The 16,793-nt window shown below is 45.8% G+C and overlaps 1 protein-coding gene across 2 annotated transcripts in view; it reads left to right on the top strand.

The window, feature by feature from the left end:
• Nucleotides 1-581: 581 nt before the first annotated feature.
• TMEM141 (transmembrane protein 141) overlaps nt 582-16,793 on the top strand; it is a 143,048-nt gene continuing 126,836 nt past the window's right edge. Inside the window, exon 1 of one of the 2 annotated variants that reach the window (XM_078642074.1) lies at nt 582-771. In XM_078642074.1, the coding sequence (XP_078498200.1) occupies nt 718-771 (54 nt within the window). In that variant the 5' untranslated portion in view covers nt 582-717. The remainder of the gene's footprint in view (nt 772-16,793) is intronic. The other variant, XM_078642075.1, reaches the window with a different exon arrangement.

Here is a 16,793-nt window from a genome sequence, read left to right as displayed (position 1 = left end):
TTGTGTCTGAACAAATACCAAGCATCATATATACTAACACTTGTAACACTTGGAAGACACTAATTTTTGTTTCGTACGTTTTAATGGACTGTTGCCAGTTACCGGCATAGAAGGTTCACCTACAGTACATCCTCTGCGTCTACTTCCGTAAATTAGCGGCAGGCTTCTTATTTTCACATTGACTTGCTCAATTGTTACGCATTAGGTTTATAAATAAAGTGGCTACTTTGATTGGCATCGTGCGCTGTCGTACTTAAGAAGGGTTATTAAGGCAAGTGGGTGGAAATATTTTAGATACAATGGGTTGAGCTATGCAAAAAGTGGATGTCTTATTCAGAAGCATCTGGTAGAAATATACGATGAAAATGAATGTTTTACTTGAGCTTCATAAATAGTGACGATAATCTTTTTCACAAACAATGGGAATAACCATTCATCGAAATGTAAGTAATTTAGACTGACTCTACTCGGATAGATTTAGAATTAAAAGATGGAGGTAACGTTTGGCCTTAGAATTAGAAGATGGAGGTCATATTTCTATGTTACTCGAAAGGAGCGCTGTCAGTCTTCTTTCTTTTTCTATCGAACAACATTCCAGATTTCCCTTCGAAACTGGACGAGAAACGCAAGGGCGTAAAGATGTATTGAGAGCATGAATGGTCGGGGACCGGAAAGTTAACTATTGATCTTTCTTTGCAGCTTGTTAACGTTAAGGAAATGGTTAACGTAGGGCTGTCCAAAGTGGACGATGCCGTGGCTGCCAGGCACCCGGTAAGATAGATCTCTATTGTGTATTCTATTACTATTGCTGTTTGAAATATATATATATATTTTTTACACGTATTAGGGCATACATCGCTAAAGTAATTTTGCATGAAAAGCTGACGACTAGAAATGTTTAAACATGCATACGATGTTTATTTCTTGACCTCTTCATGAACATGTTTTTTAATAATAAACAAAAGTTGCATAGAAGTTGTCATACATTTTTGCAAAGTGTTTCTACTTACAAAGAACACAGTTAACTTATGATTAGTTTTTGTCATTTAATGGGTAATGAAGAATTCAAAATTTGCAAAAATTCGTGACAAGAATTTTCAATTCTATTAAGGACTAGGAGGCGAGGATTATGCTAGTCTCATTTCTTTATTTAGAAATGCCCAGCAGCCATGTAAAAAACCACATTACCCAGAAACACTTGGGTGATAACCATAGAGTCTGCACTATAAATAGGTATGTAGACAATCCCACTTCCTCTTTCTTTGGTGAGGAGTAAATCCAGGAAACAGCAAACAGTTCAACAAAGTCAATACAAAAGCGAACCCCAATCCAGGGAAATGGACGAAAAGTTCCAAAACAGCAGCAGCCGAAGGCAGAAACCAGGAACAATCTTCAGAGAAGAAAACAGGAATATCCACGTTGCACCACAGGCACGTCATTTGGGATCTGATCCTGAAAAGAGACACAAAGCCGTAATACACGTCCAGCAGATAGAGGAATATGTCGAAACAAGGGTGGGAAAGAAGACAAGGCAATAGATACTGTTGTAACAGAATAATGCATAAATGTAAATGTAAATGTACATGGATTTGTATAGCGCAAATCACCACTGGTTTCTAAGCGCTTGCTTAGGGAACCCGTCCTGGTATTCCCCTGTGAGATACCCCGGCAGGGTATCCGCAAGGTGAAAGCCAGGCATCCCGCCGCGAGGGGCCGTTGTGGAGATTAAGCAATCTATTGCCCAGAGTCGCAGAGTGTGAACCCATGAATCGATTAGGCACCGGAGCGAGAATTGTCGAGTCCACAGACATTTTAGGACTCAAGACCCCGCCGAGCCGGGAATTGAACCCTGGTCCCGGGCTGACCTCTGCTTCCAGGTCTGCCTCCTCTAACCAGTGAGCCACACTTCTCCAACATTTGTCATTAACACAACGTATAAACCACGGGTGGGATAATCCTCGCCTCCTAGTCCTTAATAGAATTGAAAATTGTTGTCACGAAGGTTTGCAAATTTTGAATTCTATGTCAGGACAGGAGGCTCCGATTATGCTTGTTCAAAGCTCATCCAACACCACAGAAGCAACAGTAGCAACAGGCTTAAAGTAAAAAGTCTTAAACACAGAATCAGCGGCTTTCATTATGTCCCCCAAGGTGACTCCCAATGAAAAGGCTTTAGAGGCCATGGCCCCACGAGCAGAATGAGCACCAAATATAGAAACATCAATGCCCGCCTCCCCCATAAGCCACCGTACCCAGCGAGCCAATGTAGCAGGAGTAACGGGGCGGAAAGGCTTTTGCAATGCAATCAACAATTGACATTGCATATCAGAGCGAAGAAGCGAAGTACTCACCTCATAATCCTTAAGGCATTGGACAACACAAAGGTTGGGACGAGCAGGAAAAGAAGGGTAAGAAATAATCTCAGTATTAGTTTTTGTGCGCCTGGACAGGCGGAATAGAACCCCTTCAGGAGTGAAGCTGCAGCAAGATCTAACGCGCGAAGGTCTGAAATTCGTTTGCAGGAAAGCAAACACAGCAACATAGTAAGCTTGGCCGAGAGCTGTTTACGAGAAAGCAAGGAATTGATTGGCCAGGATTCCAAAAAACGTAAGACAACCGAAACGTCCCATGAAGAAACATATTTGGGACGTGGAGGAATAGCCATTCGAATACCTTTAAGGACTTTAGACACCAGAGGATGTTCACCCACACGTTTCCCATCAACAGGAAGATGGCCCGCCGAAATTGCGGAACGGAAGTTGTTGACTGTACGGTACGCCAAACCAGAAGCTGAAGACAGAGAAGCCAAAAAATTGACAATCAAAGAGACATCAGCAGATGTCGGATCAACTTGCCGTTGAGCACACCAATCACTCCAACGTTTCCATGAACCTCTGTAACGTTTGTGAGTAGCTGGGGCCCAGGCGTTGCTGAGGAATCTGGTAGCGTCCGCAGAAAGGACTGACACCGCCCAACGTTCCCCGAAATCCGCCACGCCAGGAGAAGGAGAGAGCCTGACTGAACCAGGGGATGCGGATTCTGAAGCGGATTCAACAGGAGATTCCGCTTCTGAGGCAGAAGAAATGGCAATGCACAAGCCATTTCCAGGAGAACCGGGAACCACGGTTGAGCCCGCCACAGAGGAGTGATTAGAATTAACTCCGCCTGAAAACGAGTCGCATAGGCCAGAACCCTGGGGATCATCATAAACGGGGGAAACGCATAACATAGGGAGGACGGCCACTGCTGAAGGAAAGCATCCGTTGCCAGGGCCTCCGTATCCGGTCTCCAGCTGAAGAACCGGGGAAGTTGGGAGTTGAGACGGGACGCAAAGAGGTCGATTAGACAAGGGCCCCAAGCCCGGAGGAGCTGGCGGAACACACGAGGATGGAGTCTCCAGTCGCTGAAGTCCCTCAGATACCTGGAGTTCCAATCCGCTACAAGATTGCGACAACCAGGAAGGTATTCCGCAATAACTGTGATCTTGTTGTGAAGACAATAGTGCCAAAACTCCTTGGCTATCTCCGCCAACAACCTTGACCGAGTCCCTCCCAGCTTGTTGATGTACCGGACTGCTGAAACATTGTCCATCTGGAGAAGTATGCAGCAGCGGGACTGAAGAGGAGACAGACACTTGATCGCGAACGATCCCGCCAGTAACTCCAAACAATTGATGTGGAGTGAAAGTTCCTGCGGGGACCATCGTCCCCCTGTCGAGATCGGGCCGCAGCGGGCCCCCCAGCCCCAACGGCTGGCATCCGACTCGATCACAATTTCTGGAGAAGATCCGAAAAGAGCCCTGCCGTTCCAGGCCTCCATGTGATCCAACCACCACTGCATTTCCGACTTCGCTTCCTCCGATAGAGGAATGTGGTCGGAATAACGAAGGCCCCTCTGAAGATGTTGAATCTTCAGACGCTGCAATGCCCGGTAATGCAGCGGAGCCGGAAATATCGCTTGCAGGGAAGACGCCAAAAGACCGACAACTCGTGCTAATGATCTCAATGATACTGTCGGATTCGAGACAACGGAATTCAATTCCCGTTTGATGTATCGAATCTTCTGACGAGGTAACAGAAGTTGGCAGGAGAGGGAATCGATCTGGAACCCCAAGAAATCTATCACCTGAGTAGGATGTAGTACAGAATTGGGAACATTCACTAAAAACCCGAGAGACTGAAGGAGGTCGACCGTCCATTCCAGATGAGTCATTAGCTTGACAGGACAATCCGCCAGAAGGAGGATGTCGTCCAAATAGATGATCAAGCGGACTCCGCGACTGCGGAGGGACTCCACAACCGGACGCAACAGTTTCGTGAAGCACCAAGGTGCTGACGAAAGGCCGAAGGGAAGAACCTGATATTGATACCAAGTCCCCAGCCACTGAAACTGCAGAAAGCGGCAATGGGGCGGGAAAATCGGAACAGAGAGATACGCATCTCTGAGGTCCAGTCGGACCATCCAATCCCGTTCCCTCAGGAGATCCCTCAACAGATGGATGCCCTCCATCTTGAAGTGACGGTAAACCACTCCCTCATTGAACTCTTTCAGATTGAGAACTAACCTCGATCCCCCTCCCTTCTTCTCCACCAGGTAGACTGAGCTGGCAAAACCCTGAGGGTGGCGTACTGTCGGCACAATTGCCCCTTTCAATTCCAGAGACCTGAGTTCCTCTGTGATGAACTCCTGACTTCTTTTTGAGAAATAGAGGGGAAAGGGAGGATGGGACTGACGGATTGGCTGATAGAACTCTAGTTTGAAGCCCTGAACCGTCTCCAGCACCCATGCATCGCTGGAGATTGATCGCCAGTTCTCTAGAAAAAGGCGAATCCTGCCCCCCAGAACAACACTGCATGCAGGAAGAATTCTCACCTGAAGTGGCGGAATCGTGATATCCGCCGGAAGAGCTACCGGAACGTCCTTTTTTATACTGTCCACGGCCTTTTCGTGATGGATAGAAGTTTGAGCGCTGGGTATAGCCCGAATCCTGTTGGCCTCCCCGCTGGGACTGATACCCCCTTTGGGAGGGTTGTTGATGACCACGGCCGGAGGAACGTCCCCTACTTCTTCCGGCCCTGTTGAAAACCGGACGAAAGGCCCGGCGCAGAGATGCTTGGGCTTTATCCAGGCCACTGAAAGTATTGACGAAGTTGGTCAACTCCTTTAAGAAAGGTTGCCCGAAAAGCAGATCCTGGGCAGCAGGGCCCGACTCAGATGCCGCAAGTTCTGCCAGCTTAGGGTCTAGCTTGAGCAGGATTGAGCGGCGCCTCTCACTAGAGAGCGCGCAGTTGGCTTTACCCAACTGGCAAATGGCGCGTTGAGCCCATTCAATGAGTTCATCAGGGTCAACCATCCGGTTAGTACTCTTTGCCAGAAATCCAAGATCTAACATCTTGGTGAGGGGCCCCAAGAGATCTAAAACCTTGTCTTGGCAAGCCCGCCAAGACCTGTCAAGACCCTTCTTCGGATCTTTCGCAAATTTGCGCAAATATGTGACCATGGTGGGATCCACCTCAGGAGTCTCAGCCAGGTGGTCAGCCAAATCGGGCCGTGGGCACTCAGAACGGAGGCGGGCACGTACCTCCTTCTCGAATGGCTGACGTATGTGTTGTTGGACGTACTCCGTCACTGCTGGGGACGGTAGCCATGCCGTGGACTGAGGATGGACAATGTCCGCAGGTTCGAAAGTAAGCACTGGGGGGTGTGATGAAGCGTCAACAAAATGCTCCTTACATTTTTTCTTCTTGGGAGGGGGAGGAGCGGGGTCCGAGGACGAAGAGGATTGCTGTTCATCACTCTCGTCAACCTCTAGAATAGGATCAGGCTTGGCAGATGACAAAGACTGCGCCAACTTCCGGAAGTCCGAAGCATGCGGATTACCAGGAGAAGAAGAAGAGGACTTCTTGGCCGCAGGGACCCAACCCTGCTGTTGGGCATACTTGGTCAAGTGCCGCTTCAGAGGCGTAATAGCACGTACAAGGGCTTTATTCATGGAGTGTTGGACTCCTCGGTCTAAAGCCTCCACAAGATCCTGCTCCATGGTGTCAGGAGTCTCATCATCAAATTCCCCTTCCTCCTCATAATAGTATTCACTCATGACGCACGATGTTCGTGCAAGTATGCCCACAAAATGAGGAAGGTAAATGTAAGTAATGCCAAAGGCAAAATTCACAGGGGAGTGAAAAAACCCTCACAGCAAGCCAAAGTAGTAAAACCACAGGTCAATAAGAATAAAGAGTGGAGGGAGGGCTCACTGCCACACAAAAAAACGTCACTCTAGGCAAAGCCTATGCAAATTCTTACAACCAGAGCCTTTTGTCAGACACTGGCGTCAACAGGGTCAATCCCGGAGGCAGTGGGCGTTAACGTCTCGAAGGACGTCTTTCTGTGAGGCTCCGGCAAAGGAAGAAAACACGGAGCGCCGGAAACAATAAAACGCGCATGCGCGTTGACCGGCCGCCTACCAGGAAACAGGGCAGCTCGCGCGAAGCCGTCCGGACCCCAAAACTCCACTCCACTCCACTCCACTCCACTCCACTCCACTCCACTCCACTCCACTCCACTCCACTCCACTCCACTCCACTCCACTCCACTCCACTCCACTCCACTCCACTCCACTCCACTCCACTCCACTCCACTCCACTCCACTCCACTCCACAGAAAGCAAGGAATACGGGCACAAAGCGCCCGACCTCTGAGTGGAGAAGCCTCGCACCCGACCGCGTCACACCGAAACGGAGAACAGAGGCAAAGAAGCCGAACGCGGCAAGAATGCGCGAGCACAGCGCAATATAAGGCACAAACAATGCAGCAAGTCAAGCAGAAACAAGATTAATAACCACAATAAGAATAGTAAGGTAAGAACACTTAACTGGCTGCGGAGCAGCAAAGAAAGAGGAAGTGGGATTGTCTACATACCTATTTATAGTGCAGACTCTATGGTTATCACCCAAGTGTTTCTGGGTAATGTGGTTTTTTACATGGCTGCTGGGCATTTGTAAATAAAGAAATGAGACTAGCATAATCGGAGCCTCCTGTCCTGACATAGAATTCATACATAGAGATGCATCATTTAAGACGTGACCTTGAGCTTTTAAAAAAAAATTCTTAATCAATGGTGGTTGTGCTAAATGTTTTCTTTTCATGAATACGGATGTTTTTATTTCTTCATAGATCATTGTTAGCAGATATACAAGCTTGTTACATTAGAAGGTCTAGAAGAGATGTAGCTTATACATGGGAAAGAAGATCTGAATGGGAAAGTAACCCACATTAACATAAAATTGATAGTAGTTTTAAACCTAACATTGCTGTCTGTGGGCCAAGGCCCTGATTTCTTCGGGTAATTTTCATCACTCCTCGTCAACCCAGTCATCCCTGATTAGTATTGCAACCAATCACCGGATACACTAACCCCACCGGCAGGCTTATAAACTCATAGCCTTACCACAGCCTTGCTCAAGGGTGAGGAGATGCGCAAGGCATCTGCCGGGCTATTGCCTCTAACTGTTGTTTGTGGGAGGAATCTCTTCCCCTGCTGGACTTTGGGAGAGTTCCTCTCCTGATGCAAAATCTAACAGGTTACGGACACATATCTGGCCACTGTGTTAACCCTGTTTTCAGGTGAGGCATTGGGCTGTTACGACCGCCCAGATCCTTTCTTACCTTTGCTGTACCTGTATCATGCTTGTTAGCCTTTCAGTATGCCGCTTAAATTGCGCTAGCAGCCAGCATATCGAGAAACCACTCAGCAGGTCCTGCTTCCGTTTGTTGTTGAGCGTGGCGTCGCGGAGCGCTTACGCTTGGCTTCCTTATTTGGCATTTGTCATGTATGCGCTTGAGGCGTGCTTGGAATTTTAGCAAGTGCAAATAGCAGGAGTGTCCGCTTCAAACCGGTTCTATGGGGTTTTCTCAGTAGTGTCCTCTTTCTGGGTATTTAAGGAGGTTGGCTGCATCTACTGTTTACATAGTGTGGAGTGCAGTGTGATAATTACGATGGGGAAGCATACCATTATCTTGCTGCTGACCAGGAGAGCCTTTACTCTGCTATTTCAGATTTGGATGATCAGGTGTTTCGGCACAAGGTGTGCTGGAATATTAAGGAAAATATATTGTTGAAGATGAGTTGTGTTAACATTTGTCCCACATAAGCAAGAGTATGGGGTTCCCTCAGGAGACGGTTCCTTCATCTTCTCAAGATACCCTTTTGAATAATTTTAAGGGCCTTTAGTTTGGTCAGGAAGTCATTCTGAACAAATACAAAAGATCTGGAAAGAATTTCTATTCCACGTGTTATGGCAAAGTTATAACCGCTGGAAAAAAGAATGGAGTAATTGAGGCCTGACTGTTCACTTTGATTTGGTGGTTGCGAGGAAAATATCTTGAAGGATGCTGTTGACAAAAAGATCAATACCTCTTTGAAAAAGGTATATTCTGGGTCACATTTGGCTTCGAGATCTCGTATTTAATGGAGCATATGTTGCTCAATCCCTGCTCACAGATTTTAAGGAACTATTTCATGCTACGCAAGAGAGTGGTCAATGCTCTGACTTTCTGGAATCTATGGAGAAACAAACTGAGTTTTTGTCATTTATTTCTTTTGACTGTGCAAGCTTCTGCCTTGTTGTGTGTGCTTCGTTGAATTTGTATTTGAAAGGAGGGAATACTGATTTGGCCTAACGTTCGGCTGCCTTCAAAATGCCATTCATGGGATCCAGTCACTTTGGTAAAGAGCTAGAGGATAGATTGCATAAGAACCATAAAGAAAGCCTTTTTTCTTTCCGGAAACCACATAAATAAGACTTCCTTCTTCCCATCCAAGCTTTTTCGTCAACACTCAAGATGCTACCAGAACACGGAAGAGGGTCAGAAATTTCAGGGGAACCCCTTTAGTCTAGATTCCAGGAGAGGCCAAGGTAGCAGTCTAATACTTTGCATCACCAATCCTGATTATGCCGGGTTCCAGGAGGAAGATGGCGAGCTACCAGAGGTTGGTGGCAGATTGACACCGTTTCAGATGACCTGGCAATGCAAAACGAAGGACACGTGGATCCTAGGGATCGTTGACAATGGTTACCAGATCGAGTTTTCTGAGATCATCTCCACTCCTTTTCCCAAAGGTCCATTCAGGAGAATGGCATTGCAGGAGGGCATTCCCTCCCTCTTGCTGAAGAAGGCAATTCTCCCTTCACCTCTCGACTTACTGGGGAAGGGAGTGTACTCCATCATCTTCCTGGTTCCGAAACTGGGAGATTTTGGATTGTAATAAATTTGAAAGTTCTAAACAAGCATGTACACAAGATTCCATTCAAGATAGAGATGTTGCAGCGCATTGTTCCATGGATACCGGATTAATCTGTAATGGCGACGTTGGATCTCATGGACGCCTATCTCCACATCCCCATGACACCCAGGTTACAATTGTATCCCTGGTTTTGTGTGGAGGGCCATCACCGGCAGTACTGTGTTCTCTCCTTTGGTCTCCACTCCTCATCACAAGTATTTACCAAAGTGGTGGCGCCTTTGGTGGCGTATCTCTATCTTCAAGGTTTGTCTCTGTTTCTATACCTGGACGATTGGTTGATTCCGACCCCATCGATCTAGATCATGGAGCAGCATCTGTGTCTGACCATATCTACACTAAACAACCACTGGTGAATTCTCAATTTTTCAAAGTATCAGCTATTGCCTTCCACCCAAATTCAATTGATTGGTGTCCTATTCGACGCAATTCAGTGGAAGGTCGTCATTCCACAGGACAGAATCTTTTTCCGTCAGTGCGTTCTCCGTCTCTAACTGGACCAGTCTTCTGCCAGCCTGACTTAGTGGATGGAGGTACTGGGGCATATGGTGGCCACAGTGTTTACAGTGCCTTTCGTGAGACTCCACTCACTTCCCTTGCTCTGGCACCTACGCAAGTTTGTCTACTTTCCAATCAACTACATGGACATACAGATCAGTGTCCCCAGCATTTATCCAAGAGATGATGATTGTTTCTTGCTCCAAATCTTTTACAATTAGTGGTTCTGCATTCTTCCCCACTAAAGGTAGTAACTACAGATGCCAGCTCTCTGGGGTGGGGTGCCACGTTGGACGAACTTTCTGTTCAGGCTCGTTGGAGACCGTGGAAAATGAAGCGCTCATTTGACAAGAGGGAACTGGCAGCCGTAGTGAGAGCCCTTTTCTTCTTCCATCCTCAGGTTTAGGGGTTCAATGTTTTGATTCAATTAGGCAGTACTGTGGCGTATATCAACCACCAGGCCAGCACGCACACTCAACTCTGTGGCGTACCCCCTTGGTCAGTGGGCAGAGACACATCTCTCACTTTCTACAGTTCACATCAGGGGAGTGGACAATGTATGAGCGGATGTGCTCAGACGCAAGTTAACCTCCCATCTCTCTCTTTGCCTGTCCAGAAGAACCTTTCTTTTAATCTGCAGGAGCTTCGGTCTTCCTGCCATTGATCAGTTTGCGTCCAGGGAGGATGCTCTATTCCATTTGTTCTGCTCGAGAGTGATCGAAGTGGGTGCCTTGGGAGTGGATGCATTGACCCTCTCATGGCCTTCCCTCTGTTCCCATCAATTAAAGGCATTCTCAGGAAGGTTTAACAGGAGAAGGCATAAGTGGTGGCAGTCATTCCATTCAGGCTACGGTCATGGTGGTTTCCTCTGTTGAAGAGTTTGGCGGTCCGTCCTCCATGGATATTGTAGAAGATGCCGTCTCCGTTGGAGTCTCAGGGGCTTCCTTTTCCGATTTCGTTAACCCTATCGTTCTGGAGATTGAGTGGAGAACATTAGAGAGGCAAGGTTTGCCTCACCAGTTGGTTGCTGTGTCTTTCGTCAATTAAGTGAAATGCCTGGGGTAACCGAAGTGTTATCATACACCCGTTGACCCTATTGATGTTACAGGAAGGGATGTCACATGACCTCAACCCGAATGAGATCACAACAATTGCACTCCCTTTAACCCTCACTTATTCTCATTCTCTTGCTCAATCTTACTCGAACTCACTTATACGGTCTCACTCACTTTCACACACACAATCCCACATACATTCCCTCTCACATAAACTCCCTCTCACCTACGTGCATGCACATAATCTACATTGAAAAGCATTTTATTTTACTGCCCAAGATGCCAATAAAGGTCCTGTTTCAGATCCTGCTGCTCTGCCTTTTATTACATTGTAGCTAATAGATTATTATTCACTATTAATGTAATAAAAGTGAACAAAAGAGGAGATTGGAGTCTGAGATTGTTCACATGAGTCATCCCTGTGTTCTTGGCTCTAATTACTGCCGTTGGGGTTGCCAAGGCCATGCTAGGTGTTGCAAAGTGCAAGCCAGGGGTCGCAGTCGCGATCTCTAAATGACGTCTATGTTGCTGTGGTCCAGAAAGGGGTCGATCTCACTGTCCCATTCTAAGCACTGAGCAAATATTGACAAGTGGTGTATTTACGTTACCTATCTTCTGTCACATGTTCTACTACTGTAGTTCTTGAATTCTTTGTGGATGGTTCTAAGAAGGGGTATTCTTTTTCTACCTTGAAAGGGTGATGGGCCGCCATTAGATCTTTTAGAGACTCTGTCAGCTGCTCTGCTGATGTGCATCTACTGGTTTCTCGTTTATTTCTGAGTCTGTTTGTAGGAAGGTGGAGTATTATGTAGCGATGCTGGCCAGGCTTCACTCCACAAAACTATCACAATACCCCAAAAATGGTCTTTGGATTCACAATAATCAGTCCTTAACTCAGTCCTGGTAATGTGGCAAAGAGCATTCCGGCTTTACCAGAGGAACATTTGTTAATTTTGTTAGAGCACCAACATAGACAATAAGTAATTGTCACAACTCAAAAGAAATCCAACAGCAATTTATAATTTAAAAAAAGCAGATTTTAATGTAAATTTAGACACCAAAATGAAGTAAATCAGATAAGTACCACCTGAGATATGGATTTTAGAAGCAATAATAAATCACTGCAAATAAATACTGTAGAATTTTAGCATTACAGTCAATACTGAAAAGCACTAGTGACAATCAGTTACTTGCAGGTCGTGTTGGGTGGAACCCAAGGAGGATTAAGGTGATGGAACAAGCAGTTCAATTTTACCAGGCTCGAAAAGCTCAGGTGCAGAGTTGCCCCGGCTGTTCTTGTTGCTGAACCGGGAGCTGAGGGAAAGCAGATTTTTACCGCTTACCCAGTGGTAGAGAAATGGATGCAAAAAGTCGACAAATAGGCCACTGCCAATGTCAGAAGGAAGTGTTGAGGTGTTACCTTGAGATGCAGCGTCAAGTAAAGGTGGTGGTTACCGGGCTGGCTTTGGCAGCTGTACAGGCAGCAAGAAGCTGTTTCGATGTCTGAAGGTTCGGCGGAGAAAATGGTAGCTGTCTGACATTTGCTGGAGATCAGGACTACGTTTCACACAATGCACTGGACTACCTTCTTTTGGATGATTCTCCCAGAGAGGACGATGGCCAGTGATTCTTTGGTTCTGGTATGTTGTGTGCAAGGGACTAGTGCCTTTGGCTCTCAAAGGGGCCCTTCTGTTTGGGAGAACAGGCCTTTGGTCTGGGATGAGTCACAGTCGTACAGTTCCAGGAAGGTTGCTACAGGCGCAGAATATCACTCCTTACTCTGTGCAGGCCCTTTCGTCGCAGACGCGGGTCGCTTCTATGTCATCTGTTGCAAGTTTGATCAAAACCAAGGTTCTGGAGTCAGGACTGCCCCTTTAATTCCAGATTTCTCCGCCTGCCTGGGTGCACATGTGCCTGGGGACAGGTTGTTTCCTCCTTTGGGAGGCAGACTAATTGCATATCACAGGCAGTGAAGGCTTTGAAGCTCCACACCTTGATGTGCCACTTCCTTAGCTATCCTATATGGGAGTGAGGTGTCACCTTCTTTCGGTCCAAGCCATTTTCTGACTCCTGGGAGAGTGCACACTGATTGGTAGGGGGTCAGATTTCTGTGATGGCGGCAGCCAGCTGCTAGCCAGAGCACAGGAAAGGCTGAGGCAACCAGGTGGGCAACCTCTAAGGTAACCACCTGGGCATCAGCAATCAAGGTTGGAAAGTCCACGTAAAGAACCTTTATTTAAAAAGGGAATCCCCTCCTCTTGAAAAACATCAACGTTTAAACAAAGTAAGGAAAGTGAGCCATTCAAAAGGAGCCCCAGATAAGCTATCAACCTCCACCAAAATATGCAGGATCAATCAGCCGATGAAACATCCGGCATTATTTTCCATCGAAACACTCAAAAGGCTTATTTACAACCTTAAGCCTGAAGGTGCACCAGGACCTAATGGTCTCCCCAATGCAGTATTTAAATACAATGAGGAATTTTGGGCATTTCACCTCTCTGCCCAGCTGCCCCCATCGTGTAAAGGAAACATCTTCCACCCGATCTTTAAAAAGGGGGACAGGAGATTACCACAGAATTATCGGCTGATTTCTTTAATAGATGTGGAAGCCAAACTTTATGCCTCATGCATACTGGAGGAGATTCAGGACTGAGTGGAAAATAACAATGTAATCCCCAGCTACCAAACAGGCTTTAGAAAAGGGACGGGGACTACAACAAATCTTTCTGCCATAGCCCTCCTGATGGAAAAAGCTAAAACAAAGAACCATCAGCTATACGGCTATAAGTATTTATTGAGTGATGTGTTGTATTGACATGAAGCATGAAGCAGTTTATGAATTAAACAGGTTCTTCTGCTTGATCCAGTCTTTTCCAATGACTGCATCAAGGTTGTAGAGGTTCTGAGCAACACCTGCTCAGGTCATTCTACAGTATATTTCTGCTCGTCATTTGAGCATGACCTCAGATGGAGAAGGTCTAACGCTGCACTTCCTTATCGTAACTGGGCCAAGTTTAACGCTGAGGAAACCATCTCTATCCTTCATAACACTGCTCCGGTGTTCTCTGGTAATATCGAATCGGAGGCACTTGTAGTTAATGCCTGTTTGGGTAATATGGACGACCAGGTGGCACATGTTAGATCAGAAGTACAACTTCAATTTCCTGAGCTATATTCCCTTTCTCTCCAGCCACAATTAATCCATGCAGAAGTCTTCTTGATGTTTTTTTCTTTTCCCTTGGTACTTTATTTGATATCTTCTGCATGACAATTCATGTTTCAGTTCTTCAGCATCAGAACAGACAGCCACAGAAAAATGCCAACACGTGTTTCGTCCTCTGGATTTAACCAAAGACTTCCTCAGGGCTAAAACAAACAGATACATAGTTAAATATTAATAACAAACTATCCCTCCTACAAAATCAGGAGAAAAAAACATCCCCATGGTGCAAAGGGGAAAGAAAGAAGAGGGATAAAGTGTAAAAAACAATACCAGTATCAGAAGCTAAAGGATAACCTTAAAATGAAGAAAAGAGAGAATCCCAGATATAGTGACCAGAAAAAATAAAAATTATTTTGTGACGGTCCAACAGAAATACTAGAACACCTATGTGCATACCAAAGATGGATAAAAAATATTTTGTACCAAAGTCCAACACACTCACCATCAATTTCAATACCCTATGAATGATATAGAATTTCTGGCTACTGCTGTTTGTCAAGTCTCATAAATCAAGATTCAAAACGCTTCCTGCAATAATGCATATAAGAGGAATTAACAATTACCGAACGCGCATATACTCTCAACTATGGAGATAGCTCAGATATTTTATTATGTGTGACTCGATCCACATTCTGTAATGGACTCACTATAAACGGCGATGTCAGGAAGATAGTAATGTGTTGTCCTAGATTGTGGATAGAGAAGTGACCGTGAGGACTACACTAATTCTCGAGGGTCAATCATTTCAACTTGCATAGTCCTGAAGATGATCTTACAGACGACAGCATAAAGACCGATACGTCGACAATTGCACTTTTTTTAATGTTCAATAGCAACATAAGCTGAACTCTTCTGTATCAATCAGTTGATTCGCCAGATTTACAATTGAAAAAAGTATATACAATTGTAACTGTGAAGGCCAAAACATCTGTATTTTTCAGTACCTTCTTGTGTTATTGGGTCTTAAATGAACTAGTACGCTTTTATACTATTGTTTATAATAAAATCTGCTTTTAACATACACCTGTGTGTTTTGATATATACTTTGTTGTGATACAGTCTTCATAAACTGGGTATATATGAACTGTCTGAAAATATGTAAAAGAAATCAGTCTGCAAGAAATCTATATTAACTTGCATTTAGTAAAGAGTATAAACTAGTGTGAACTGAGTATTGAAATAAGTCCCTCGAAGGCACATTTACCAGTCCACGTGGTTTGAGGGGGCCTGCACCATGGCCGGAGACCTGTACCCGAATGGCACTTTCCTTGGATGGGGAGGCGTAGGATGTGTTTCAGCGGCAGCACGGCCAGCTTTTGCAATACACTAAGGTGTCCTTTACGGCTCATGATGGATTTTCCTGCGGAGCTGGCGGAATCACAAACACTGTGGCTCCTGCTAGATCCTGGCTCTAACAGGGGTCTGATAGCCCACATTTATAAATCTCTGAAGGGGAATTGCAAGACGGATATGACACAAGTTCATGATAGATCGACAGGTGACTAGCCTAAGCCACTTATGGTGAGCAAATGAAAATGAGCTTGTGTGCAGATCAGGGACGTAGATACAAAGCACAGTTAAAACCTACCCAGTCTTATCACCTGCATTAAACTTATTTATCACTAAGCATGGGCGGATTTTGCGAATTGGCAATCCGCGAAATTGCGTATTTACGGATTCGCAATCCACAAAATCCGCGAACTCTCGCGAATTTGCGGATTTTTAATTTTTTTTGTGTTCGCAAGGATTTCTGCCAGTTCGCGAGGATTTTGTACCAGTTCGCAAACGCGAACTTACTTTTCGGGTAGCAACGGTCGCGAACATGTTGTTTCTACATCTGGTTCATCACAGCACCCTCTGTTTCACCCCTGCCACCCTCTGTTTCAACACTGCCACCCTCTGGCTCACCCATGCCACCCTCTGGCTCACCCATGCCACCCTCTAGTTCATCACTGTAGATTATGGGTGGAAAAGCACACCTGCCCTGCCTCAACTGACATAAATGAATTAGGGGCTGATTAATGTGTTTCTGAATTTGAACTTCCTGGCTGGAACCTGCTTCCTTATCTGTAATTGCTTTTTCTGAGCCTGCGGTGAGGGTCAGAGCAGGGTCATAGAATAGTTGCAAGTAGGCAACTGAACTCTGACGGGGCCCCTCAGGAAGCACTACAGGGAATGGTTACTAATGATAAGATTGAACTTTTGCACCTGCTGAGTGCTTTCAGTTTTGCAAAAATCCAAATATCCAGCAGCATCCACAAAAAGTAATCCTTCCAGGCACTACAGGGAATGGTTACTAATGATAAGATTGAACTTTTGCACCTGCTGAGTGCTTCCAGGTCAAGATCCAAATCAAAGTGACCAGCACATGAAGAAAACACTGAGAGGAGCCTGCTGGACAGGAACAGGAAGTTGGAGACTGTGGGGCACTTCCTTTCTCCCACCCCCCCCTAAATGGACTCCTTGCAAAAAAAAGGTGCAGGCAAATGTCAACCTGGGGAGTTATTCTGATAAAAATCATAATTTTCAAGGTTTATGCTGCCTGCTGGTGGATTTCTTGTGCGAAATTGCAAATTTTGCAATCTCGCAATTGCGAGATTGTCGCTGCCCGCCGCATCTACGTTTTCGCAAGTGTTTACTCCCGCGAAATTGTATAGTTTTCTAGTTGGCAAGTGCGACCAAGCAAAAAAATCCGCTTCGCACGGATTTACGA

Source organism: Lissotriton helveticus, chromosome 5_1 (genome assembly GCF_964261635.1).
Source record: "Lissotriton helveticus chromosome 5_1, aLisHel1.1, whole genome shotgun sequence".
NCBI classification, from domain to species: Eukaryota; Metazoa; Chordata; class Amphibia; order Caudata; family Salamandridae; genus Lissotriton; species Lissotriton helveticus.
This window is presented reverse-complemented; position numbering and strand designations above follow the sequence as displayed.